The sequence below is a fragment of the Callithrix jacchus genome, chromosome 12, assembly GCF_049354715.1.
Source record: "Callithrix jacchus isolate 240 chromosome 12, calJac240_pri, whole genome shotgun sequence".
Taxonomy (NCBI): Eukaryota; Metazoa; Chordata; class Mammalia; order Primates; family Cebidae; genus Callithrix; species Callithrix jacchus.
In genome coordinates, this window is record NC_133513.1 from 92,727,716 (window position 1) to 92,740,226 (window position 12,511).

Sequence of the window (12,511 nt, forward strand, 5' to 3'; positions counted from 1 at the left end):
GGAGGAGAAAAGGCATTCTGGTTTTTGGAATTTTCAGCCTTTTCGTGCTGGTTTTTCCTCATCTTTGATGATTTACCTACCTTTGGTCTGTGATGTTCGTGACCTTCAGATGCGGTTTCTGTATGGACATCCTTTTTGTTGATGTTGACGCTTTTACTTTCTGTGGTCCCTTTATTGTGTGGTCACTCCTATGAGGCTTCTTGTACTTTGGCAATTGGTGAGTCTCCATGTCCCTAGGGCTTTTTAGTCACATGTGCATCCACTGTTGCAATATAACACACGCTAGACAAGTTAACGATTAAATTGTTGAGATGAAAGGTCATCCTTTACTCAGAATATCAGAATGGTAGATAATTAGTTTTCCACCTTCTTTGCGGAAACAAGTAAAGAAGAAACAACACAGTCATATTAATAGAAGAGTCTTCATTCCAGACACACTCCAGGAATCATGCTGGAGAAGTTCTGCAACTCTACCTTTTGGGTGAGAAATTACATTTATCTTCATATTGACTCTTCTCAGACTCAAAACAAGTGGCAGTTAGTTAACTCAGGGCGGCCACCAACAAGAACCACAAACGTTAGATGTGCAATTGGTCTAAAGCTCAGGCTTTTTTAGAAAGGGTAATTCATAATATCTCCAGAGGACATAAGGGATATAAGATCTGGGAAAGGTAATGCAATTTATTCTCTATCATAATTTCATTTTATCTCAGACTCTTTTTTTCTTGTACTAGCTAGTCGCAAAATTGCCTTCTCTAAGGAGAAATAGGTAAAAAACCTTCCAATTTTTTCAGTGTGAGGAAGGAGAATTGTTGCATACTTTGCTGGTAGAAGGAAGAGAAGATCTGTGATTGAGTCTTACTAAGATACGCTGATGTTGAAATGATAATGATAAGTTCTAGAAGAACTGGCAACTAATATGAACTAGAAATTGAGTCTAGTGATGCCATTTTGGGCATCAAGAGCACTGAAATGATTTTCAACAACTAGAGTTGAGTAATACTGTTTTTAAGGAAAAGAAGAGACACCACTGAGAGGGTGAACAAGAATAATGTAACATCAAGGAGTAATAGATAGCAAATAATTTTATGACAGAGGACAATCAACAGTATCAAAGATTTAGTGGAATAGAAAACAAAAAGGGACCTAGGATTTAGCGATTTCAGTAAGGGTTTAGTGAAAGTGTCATCTGCAAACTTCTAGCCTCAGCATCAGAATCACCTGGAGCAATTAACATAGTTTAAGTATCTTAAGTGATTCCTCTGAATTCTAACATTTGATAACCTTATGCAGAGGTGACAGGTGCAGGAATGAGATAGCAGAGCACCTGGGCAGTACCTCATGTGTTAGAGAGAAACTGGGCTCCAAGGCTCTCAAGGCCAGGATTGTATACCATGGCAAGGTGGGGCTTCATGGGCTTCAGTATCCAGACAGGCCATCTCTTGAGAATTCTGAGAACTATCTGACAAATTTTCTTGATCAGGGCATCTCAACCATTTCTTTAAAGATACCCATATAACTATATAAAACAATTTTTAACTATTTATAGGAAGAGAAAAATCTGTACTCATGTGACTCAGATACAAGAATTTGGTGCCCACCCACCCCCACCAACTTCCACTTAATACAATACTTCCATTTATTGCAGAATGCAAAGACTGCACAAAACTTGCTTGTAGTAATCCTTCTGTCCAGCAATGCTGTTATCACTGCTGTGTTAACACTGGCCAGGTTTTTAATATAAGCACTCGGGGCCATCAGAGGCTAAATGAGACAGTATGACTAAGCATTCTCCCTGAATGGCACCTGAATGTTTGAACATCTGTCAGTGAGTTCAGCTAGTGTTAGAAACTTGAATAATTTTCTATATCCCAGGGACATACTTTCTCCTTTGGATTTGGGAACAGTCCTTCTTCATCCTGTAATTTGACAAATGCAGTGATGAGGTTTACTCAAAATAGCTGGTATAGAAATTCACTTAGAATCAGAAGAAGATAGGTTTTTAGAGGATAGGTTGGCCAGAAAGTAACTATATTTGTCATTAAGTGGTGAATTTGGTGAATTTGTGTCAATGGGGATAAATAGTTAAATACAGATAGTTAAAGGATAAGGCTGGATATGGATATTACGTTGAGTTAAAATTGTCTGGAAACAGTGGGATGTGCTGCAGGATGGTTTTCTGTCTTCACAATGCATGTATGAAACAATCCTTCCCCTTTGGTCTCCAGAATTCCTCATTCCTGGACAGTCCGGAGGCAGACCTGCCACTTTGTTTTGAGCAAACTGTTCTGGTGTGGATTCCCTTGGGCTTCCTATGGCTCCTTGCCCCCTGGCAGCTTCTCCATGTGTATAAATCCAGGACCAAGAGATCTTCTACCACCAAACTCTACCTTGCTAAGCAGGTAAAACACCACCATTTTTGAACTCTAATTCCTTGGTGTATAGCAGAGACATTTTATTGGTGGTTAGTGTCCTCTTCCTTGTCTTTAACCAGCGGTCACAGTTGCCATTGTCTCAGGTAGAGCCAAGCTCTAGGTTTCCCTCTCTCCATCTACTCTAATTCTCTCCGGTCCCTTGCCACATTTTTTAAATCAAAGTAGCTCTGATTTTTGCATAAGAATGGTGACTCTTAATTCTTGTGGATATCGTGATCCCTAAACACAAAGGGTATATATCAATCAAATGATCTTTTCAGCATTTGAGAAATGAACACTGGATCACCTGTCTTTAAACAATTCTAATAAATTGGTGGACTGCAATTCAGTTGGTACCTACCTCATGAAAATGAGCTAGATAATGGATCTCCTGCCCCACTGAGATAATCCAACTATCACTCATCTTCAAAAACTTGGATCCAAAATAGGGTTTCAATTTTCCCTGTGTATTCCATGAGTCAGAATGATCACTCACAGTAGAGGGAGGAAGGGTGAGTATGCACAGTGACAAGCATTAGTAGGGAAATCATGGAAAGGACAGGTCTGCAGGAGGGGCCAGGAGGGGAGGAGCCCTCAGCCAGCTGCACCAACTCAACTTGTGGGAACCCAAGACCTTCATTCAGGGTTATAAAGTTACCTCACAAAATCTTCCATCTGCTTCTTTTCACTAGCTTTTTTTTTTTTTCTGTCATTATTATCATTATTACTATTTTAAATGCAGTCTCACTCTTGTTGCCCAGGCTGGAGTGCAGTGGCCTGATCTCGGCTCACTGCAACTTCCGCCTCCTGGGTTCAAGTGATTCTCATGCCTCAGCCCCTCCCGAGTAGCTGGGATTACAGGTGCATGCCACCATGCCCGGCTAATTTTTGTATTTTTAGTAGGGACGGAGTTTCACCATGTTAGCCAGGCTGGTCTCAAACTCCTGACCTCAATTGATACCACATGCCTGGGCCTCCCAAAGTGCTGGAATTACAAGCATGAGTCACTGCACCCAGCCTCTATCTGTCCTTATCTTTAAACAGGTTTTTAGAAAGGCAAACTAGCTTCCGTTGCTCTACAAAGCATACCTAACAATGACTCGGGTTACCTGGAACCTTAAAAAGGAGGAAAGAGGTTGGCCAAAGGAAGTGGAATTCACCTTGACACTTTGAGGTCGGGGTGGTTACTGGGTTTTGTTAGATTCTGATTAGAAAAAGAACAGTCTCAGAGCTTGGGGCAGGGTCACTGTCTCCCTTGATGACCTGAGTGCCCAGTGCAAAACCTAGCATGTTTCAGACACTCAGGTGGAATTCAACGTTTGTTTAATGTTGGTGTTGAATGCATTCTAGGAATAGTGGTTGATTCAAGAGTATGTTAGAACTGGACACAGTGGTGCACACCTGTAATCCCAGCTCCTCTGGAGGCTGGAAGTGCTAGGGTCAGTTGAGGCCAGCCTGGCAACATAGCGAGTCCTAATCTCTTAAAAAAAAAAAAAGTAAAGTAGTATGTTAGACTTAGAACATTCTGAACATTAAACAACTCTGAACATTTAATGAACATTTACTAGCATTCTCAGTACCTTTGACAATTGAGTCATTGTTTGAGGTTAGAAAACAATGACTATGTTTTTGACTATGAAAAATCAAGTTGGCAGGCTTTCTCCACTTTCTGGATCTTCCAAGAAGAAGCTGGTTAATGAGCAAACCAATATCCCATCCTAATAAAAGCTATTAGTTAACTTTTACAAAATACTTTATTGAGATATAATTTACATACCATACAGTTGTCCCATTTAAATATAATTCAGGTGGGACACAGTGGCTCACACCTGTAATCCCAACACTGTGGGAAACCGAGGTGGTGGATTACTTGAGGTCAGAAGTTTGAGACCAGTCTGGCCAACATGGTGAAATTCCGTCTCTACTGAAAATACAAAAAAATTAGCTGGGTATGGTGGTGCACTCCTGAAACCCCAGCTACTCAGATGGCTGAGACGTGAGGATCACTTGAACCCAGGAGGCAGAGGTTGCAGTGAGCCAAGATCACACCACTACACTCCAGCTTCAGACTCTGTCTCAAAAAAAAAATACAATTCAGTTTTCAGTATATTAATACATATGTGCTATCATCACCACAATTTTAGAACATTTCATCCTCTTTAACCCCTGTCTCCTCATTCCCCTTATCCCTAACTAACTGCTAAATCTCTTTCCTGTCTTTATAGATTTCCCTGTTCTAGACATTTCATATGAATGGTATTATACAATATGTGCTCTTTTTTTGATTGGCTTCTTTCACTTTGCACAATGTTTTCAAGGTTTATCTGTTCTGTATTATTGCTACACCATATATTGATATCAATATTTTACTCCTTTTTTTTTTTTGAGATGGATTCTTGCTCTGTAGCCCAGACAGGCTGCCAACTTAGATTCTCACCAACAGTGTGTTAAAGTGCATGTCCCTGCACCATTGACAACTTGAGTTATTTTCAACTTTTATGTGCAAACATGACATCTCATTGAGTTACTTTGCATTTTTATGAATACCAATGCAATTGATTTTTAAAATTTGTTAAGTATATTTCATTTGTGAATTGTCTGTTCATATCACATCCTTATTTTTTTAATGGGGATATGAATGTATTTAACTTATTTTTTGAACAGATAATTCTCAGAGGGTTACAAAATTCAAAAACTACAAAAGGGACTGGGCATAGTAGCTCATGCCTGTAATCCCAAGGCTTTGGGAAGCTGAAGTGGGAGAATTGAGAGTTCAAGACCTGCCTGGCCAACATGATAAGACTCATCTCTATAAAAAATAAAATTAGCCAGGCATGATGGCATATGCCTGTGGTCCCAGCTATTCCAGAGGCTGTGGTGGGAAGATCACCTGACGAGTTCAAGGATGTCAAGACTGCAGTGAGCCATGTTCACACCACTGCTCTTCAGCCTGGGCAACAGAGCTAGACCCTGTTTCAAAAAAGAAAAAAAGCATGAAAGGGTGCACAGTACTCTAGTCGCTCTTTCCTCTCTTAGTTGGCAACCATTGATACCAGTTTTCTGTATCTCTTTTTAGAAATAACCTGTGCTTCTACAAACAGCTATGTACATATATTTTTTCACATAAATGCTAGTGTCCTATATGTGCTCTTCTGTTTCTTATAGCTCCTTCCATTTTAGCACATAAAAATCTACATGTTTCTCTTTTTTATGGATATTTTATTCATTTGTACCTAAGCAGCCAAACTTGTACTGATACCACCACGATGCAACAAAATATAAAACATCATTCCATTAATGTTGGAGTAATGAGCAAATTAGGGGGTCACGGTAAAACACAGCCAAAAGGGGCTGAGGAAATCAGTGGAGTGCATTACAGTGCAACCCTTCACCTAAACAATTGAGTTTTTCAAATAGGTAAAGCCCCCCAATCTTAGAAAATAGGGATAATCCTTCATCACACATCTCTTTTTTATTGCATTTTAGGTTTTGGGGTACATGTGAAGAGCATGCAATATTGTTGCACAGGTACTCATGTGGCAGTGTGATTTGCTGCCTTCCTCCCCATCACCTATATCTGGCATTTCTCCCCATGCTATCTCTCTCCAACTCTCCCCCCACCCGCTGTCCCTCCCCTATTTCCCCCCAACAGACCCCAGTGTGTGATGCTCCCCTTCCTGTGTCCATGTGTACTCATTGTTCAACTCCCACTTATAAATGAGAACATGTGGTGTTTGATTTTCTGTTCTTTCATCAGTTTGCTGAGAATGATGGTTTCCAGGTTCATCCATGTCCCTACAAAGGACACGAACTCATGGTTTTTTTATGGCTGCATAGTATTCCATGGTGTATATGTGCCACATTTTCCCTGTCCAGTCTATCATTGATGGGTATTTGGGTTGGTTCCAGGTCTTTGCTATTGTAAACAGTGCTGCCATGAGCATTCGTGTGCATGTGTCCTTATAGCAGAACAATTTATAATCCTTTGGATATATACCCAGTAATGGGATTGCTGGGTCAAATGGAATTTCTATTTCTAGGTCCTTAAGGAATCGCCACACTGCCTTCCACAATGGTTGAACTAATTTACACTCCCACCAATAGTGTATAAGTGTTCCTATTTCTCCACATCCTCTCCAGCATCTGTTGTCTCCTGATTTTTTAATGATCGCCATCCTAACTGGTGTGAGATGGTATCTCAGTGTAGTTTTGATTTGCATTTCTCTAATGACCAGTGTTCATCACACATCTTTATACTTTTTTACTTCCTCTTCTTGAGGTTAGATTCTAAATTCTAAAGATACACAAATTAGATTATATCTACTTAGCTATAGCCAGAGACATCCATTGTGTTGTCTAGAGAAGCCAAGTTTACTGAAACCTCTTTGATTAGACTTCAGTCATATTCTACCCCCCAAACTGACCCAATAGGTACAATGAGAACCAGAATATCAAGGCAGAATATACAGCTGTAAAACAAGAAAAATCCTAGGAAGGAAGGAAGGAAAAAAGAAGGATTCAGCCACTACTCAGACTGAACTCGAGTAATATATTCATCTCCACACATTTTCAGACTGCATGCTCATGGAGTAATTTGGGAATAAATCTATGATTTGTGAAGCACTAAAATACTTAGTCGTTTACTGTATTATATCATAGCTTATCCCAGCAGTTTCCAAGACAGCCTCCAAAAACTGGCAGGAGAATTTTGCTGGAGCTGCATGCAGGACTACCAAGATTCCATACCACACTGATGAAACTGGTTGTTCTAGGCTTCTGTGTGCCAGGTCTGACTTTTCTGGGAATGATTGATCCACATTGGAAGGCTTCCAGATGTGTTCCCTTACACATCCCTTTTGGTAGGAAGAGATTTACAAGAAAAAAACAAACCATCCAAAAGTGGGCAAAAGATATGAACAGAAACTTTACAAAAGAAGACATTTATGAGACCAAAATATATGAAAAAATGCTCATCATTACTGGTCATTAGAGAAATGCGAATCAAAACCACATTGAGATACCATCTCATGCCTGTTAGAATGGTGATCATTAAAAAATCTGGAGACAACAGATACTGGAGAGGATGTAGAGAAATAGGAACACTTATACACTGTTGGTGGGAGTGTAAATTAGTTTAATCATTGTGGAACACACTGTGAGGATTCCACAAGGATCTAAAAATAGAAATTCCATTTGACCCAGCAATCCCATTGCTGGGTATATACCCAAAGGTTTATAAATCATTCTGTTAAAAAGACACATGCATACGTGTGTTCACTGCAGAACTGTTTACAATAGCAAACACCTGGCACAAACCCAAATGCCCATCGATGATAGACTGGACAAAGAAAATGTGGCACATATACACCATGGAATACTATGCAGCCATAAAAAACCATGAGTTCGTGTCCTTTGTAGGGACATGGATGAACCTGGAAACCATCATTCTCAGCAAACTGATGAAAGAACAGAAAATCAAACACCACATGTTCTCATTCATAAGTGGGAGTTGAACAATGAGTACACATGGACACAGGAAGGGGAGCATCACACACTGGGGTCTGTTGGGGGTTGGGGGACTAGGGGAGGGACAGCGGGGGGTGGGAAGGTTGTGGAGGGATAACATTGGGAGAAATAGCTGATGTAGGTGATGGGGGGATGGAGACAGCAAACCACCATAGCATGTATATTACCTATGCAACAATCCAGCAAGATCTATACATGTACCGCAGAACTTAAAGTACAATTTTTTAAAAAATGAAAGAAAGAAAAGGTGGAAAATTAAAAAGATGGACTGTAAAAATGGCTACGGCTTTAAGATGTAAGTATCTAGGTGGAAGATCTTAGAGAAATATGCAAAATTTCTCCAAATGTAAAAGTATCAAAAAGCCAGGATGAACTCAGTCCCCTCCACAGTAACAAGAGATAACCATCTCAGTCCCACAAAAGGTCTGTTTTTTTCTTTGTAATGATTCTTTGAGAAGCTGTTATTTGAATGTACCATAATTTATGTGCCCTATATGATATGAATTTCATTGGTTTCTAATATTTTGCATCATGAGCAATGCTGCAATACACAGCTTTGTATATACATGTATATACAAGTGTGTCCATAGGATAAATTCCAAAAAATGAAATGACTGAGTTAAAAGTATATGAATTCAGAATTTTTTTTTTTTTGAGACAGAGTTTCGCTCTTGTTACCCAGGCTGGAGTGCAATGGCGCGATCTCAGCTCACCGCAACCTCTGCCTCCTGGGTTCAGGCAATTCTCCTGCCTCAGCCTCCTGAGTAGCTGGGATTACAGGCACATGCCACCATGCCCAGCTAGTTTTTTGTATTTTTAGTAGAGACGGGGTTTCACCATGTTGACCAGGATGGTCTTGATCTCTTGACCTCATGATCCACCCACCTCAGCCTCCCAAAGTGCTGGGATTACAGGCGTGAGCCATCGCGCCCGGCCGGGTTCAGAATTTTTATAGACAGTGCAAACTGCCCTCCAAAGAGGCTTTCCTCAGTCTCAACAACTTTGTATCACATTTTTTGATGTTTGCTAATTAGTTAGGCAAAAATGGTATGTCATTATACTTTCAAATTGTATTCTCATATTAATGAGGTTAAGCACATTCTCATATATGTAAAAGCCTTTTGTGTTTTTTTAAATCCATTTATATTATATACTCATTTTCTGCATTATTAGGGTATTTTTAAAAATTACTTTGTAGAAGTTCTTTATAAAGTTAACTGGTCTTTTTTGATATGAATTTCTCAGTGTATTTCAAATCCGTTGTATGTATTTAACATATATGAGCCTGTGGCAAGGCCCCCTCCTTTTCCCTGGCCTGGGTAGTAGGCTGCTGGTTAGTGTCCTCTAGTCATCTCCAAGGGCAGGTGCCTTAGCTTTAGCTTGCTCTGTTTTACCTCCTAATTTAGCTAAAGGCAACCAGAACTTACTACCTATAAAGCTATTTGTTTATCCAAAACCTCATAGTCTCTTATGAGGAAAATACCCTATAATGTATTATACACTTGAAAAAAAATGCATTCCAGTTATTAACATGTCTTTGGCTCTACTCCTTACTAGATAATGGCACTGATCCTATTAGTTGAAGTAAGGGTACATTCATCTCCTTCTTTGGCTGGTTTTCATTACAAAGGGCCCATTATCTCTGCCTGAGCCATTCTGGTTAAATGAGACTTAAAACAATGAGTAAGGGTAGATGGATAGGAGTATAAAAGGATGAGGGGAAAGGCGATGGTGCCACATAAATATCTTCATTTCGGTGGCTCAGATGCTGGTATACTTCCTTAGTGGAGGCAGTAATTTTCCCTCCTGGTAGGTGCGGATGTGGGCCTTTAAATCAGTGTAATGTGTATCACGTCTTCTGAGCTCATAGGACAAATATTGATTGGGATTATCTGGGATCAAGACTAGGGCTGAGTGTGGTGGCTCATGATTGTAATCCTAGTGCTTTGGGAGGCCGAGTCCAGCAGATCACCTGAGGTCAGGAGTTTGAGACCAGCCTGGCCAATGTGGTGCAATCCCATCTTTACTAAAAATCCAAAAATTAGCCAGGCATGGTGGTGCATTCTTATAATCCCAGCTACTTGGGAGGCTAAGACAGGAGAATGCTTGAACCCGGGAGGTGGAGGTTGCAGTGAGTCGAGATTGCGCCTCTGAACTCCAGCCTGGGAGACAGAGCAAGACTCCGTCTCAAAACAAAAACAAAAACAAAAAACCTATGGCCTAAGAAAGGGAATAGTGCCTTTTAAACCTAGTACTTTCTATTACTGTGTAGCAAAGTACCCCAAAACTTAGCAGCTAACTAAGAATTCTTTAACTCTTAACAGTTTCTGTGGGTCAGGAATTTGGGAGCAGCTTACCCAGGTTCTGCTTCAGGCTCTCTCATGAGGATGAAGTTAGTATGTGCTGTCTGGAGCTACTGGCATGTGAAGACTTGCCTGGGTCTAAAAGATATGCTTCTAAGGTGACTCTCACATGGCTGGTGGCAGGAAGCCTCAGTTTCTCACTGGCTGTTGGCAGAAGGTCTCAGTTCCTTACTAAGTGGACCTCTCCAAAGAGCTATTGGAGTGTCCTCATGGCAGGACTGGTAGCTTTCTCCATAGTGAACAATCAGAGACAGAGAACAGGAGAACAAATCCACATTGCTTTTTATTACCTAGCCTTGGAAGTCACACTGTCACTTCTGCCATTTTCTATTCGCCAGAAGTACATCCCTAAGCCCCAGACCACACTCAAGGGAGTAGTAACTAAGCTCTGCTCTTTGATGAGAGGAATATCAAAAAAATCTGAGGACATATTTTATAACTTCACACTCAGCATCCCTTAAAAACAATTATCATGGCATACTTATCACTTGAACTGTATGTATCTGTTGGCGAGACCAGCTCCCAATATATCAACGTGGGTTTAAAATCTCTCAGAGTGATCGAGTGGTCGGTGAAAAAGAAAGAGAGACAAAGAAAAAGTTTTCTTTAAAGCTAGGCCAAGGGGAGACACCACATAAAGTCACTCCGAGGATGTCCGACATCCCCTGAAAACCTCAGTTTTTCATTGTGCTCTTTCCGTAAGGGAGGGGGAGCAAGATTACGTGAAGTTTCAGTGATAATTATCAAGTTAAACATAATTGATACAGCAAGTAACAAACATCACAAAGCAAATAACTCATTTCAGGGAAACTAAATTCTAAGAGAATTTATAAGTTAAAAATCAACAACAATTTCTTCTTGTTATTTCAGATAGCTTGGGTTTTGCCAATTCTTCCAGAAGCTTGGGGTTGCTCAGTCACCACAGAGGGGTTCGGAGTATTCCCAGCATGCATTCATTCATTCCAGAAATATTTATTGTGTTATCTGAATTACTATATACCATTCTTCTTATCCATCACTGAAAACTGTTCCGTTCTAAGAGCCTTATGAAGAATGATATTCCCCTAACAGTGGTCTTTTTCCCTTCTCAGGTAGTGGTTGGTTTTCTTCTTATTCTAGCAGCTATAGAGCTGGCCCTTGTATTCTCAGAAGACTCTGGACAAGCCACAGTCCCTGCTGTTCGATATACCAACCCAGGCCTCTACCTAGGCACATGGGTAAGACCTATCACCACTTCTACCCTGCTTCCCTTTTCATCACCCATAGGTATCTAGCTGAAATGTACTCTTTGAGGGTAAAATTAATTCCAAGATCATCTGTCATTTTCACGGGATCCATAGTTAGGCAAAGCTTGGGAATGGGGTGAAACAAATTTTAGCTTTTCATCTTCATTTGAGCATTAATGTATAGAGCCTTCTCCCTAGGTTAAGTATTAGCTTTCATGACTAAGATGTATATCTTATGTCCACATATCTTGGTCACAGAGGAGAGCTAAGTTTCTTGATTTAAAGAATAGTTTAAATACCGTAAATATTATTTTTAAATTGATTGATTACTCTAAACAATGGATCAGTGAGCTTAGACTTTACATAAACTTGATGTCAAAAAACTAATGTCTCAGGCATTTTTGGGGGGTGGGGCCTAGACGGTGTTTAAAAAACAATTGAATTAATTGCCATCAATTCAATGGAAACTAATGACACATAATTATTTGAACTTTCAAACTTTATTAAAAAATCAGAATGTCTGACAATTGCAAACCTATGTTCGGGCAGGGCAATGTCAGCTGGGCCTCAGTAGCAGTGGCTGGGCACAATCCTCCCTGGGCAGTAGATGTGCTCAGCACAATCCTCCCTGGGCAAATGTTACAAATCATGGCTCTTTCCCCACCAGAATGCTGTTTTAGGAGCATAGCACTAGGTCTAGGAAATCAACATTTAATTTATTTATATCTAAGTGAGATGACATAAGGCAAGTTTTTTTTAAATCAATTGCTGAATCTTATCTTAGAAAATCAAGATACAGACACCTTGCACCTAATTCATTAGAACCTGCCTTCTGACTTTACTTCTGTAATGTCTGAAATTAATTTTCCTTGGTCTTGACAAGGTTTTTCTAGCTCCCAAAGTAACTCCACTAAAATGCAGATAGTGACCTTCTACTTTCTTGGCTGACTTCCCACTCAAGGGTGGTTCATGGAGATGATGT

At 40.1% G+C, this 12,511-nt stretch overlaps 1 protein-coding gene across 1 annotated transcript in view; it reads left to right on the forward strand.

The window, feature by feature from the left end:
• Positions 1 to 364: 364 nt before the first annotated feature.
• ABCC2 (ATP binding cassette subfamily C member 2) overlaps positions 365 to 12,511 on the forward strand; it is a 66,475-nt gene continuing 54,328 nt past the window's right edge. The window contains exons 1-3 of the mRNA XM_002807458.7: positions 365 to 481; positions 2,229 to 2,402; positions 11,395 to 11,520. Of these exons, the coding sequence (XP_002807504.3) occupies positions 449 to 481; positions 2,229 to 2,402; positions 11,395 to 11,520 (333 nt within the window). The 5' untranslated portion in view covers positions 365 to 448. The remainder of the gene's footprint in view (positions 482 to 2,228; positions 2,403 to 11,394; positions 11,521 to 12,511) is intronic.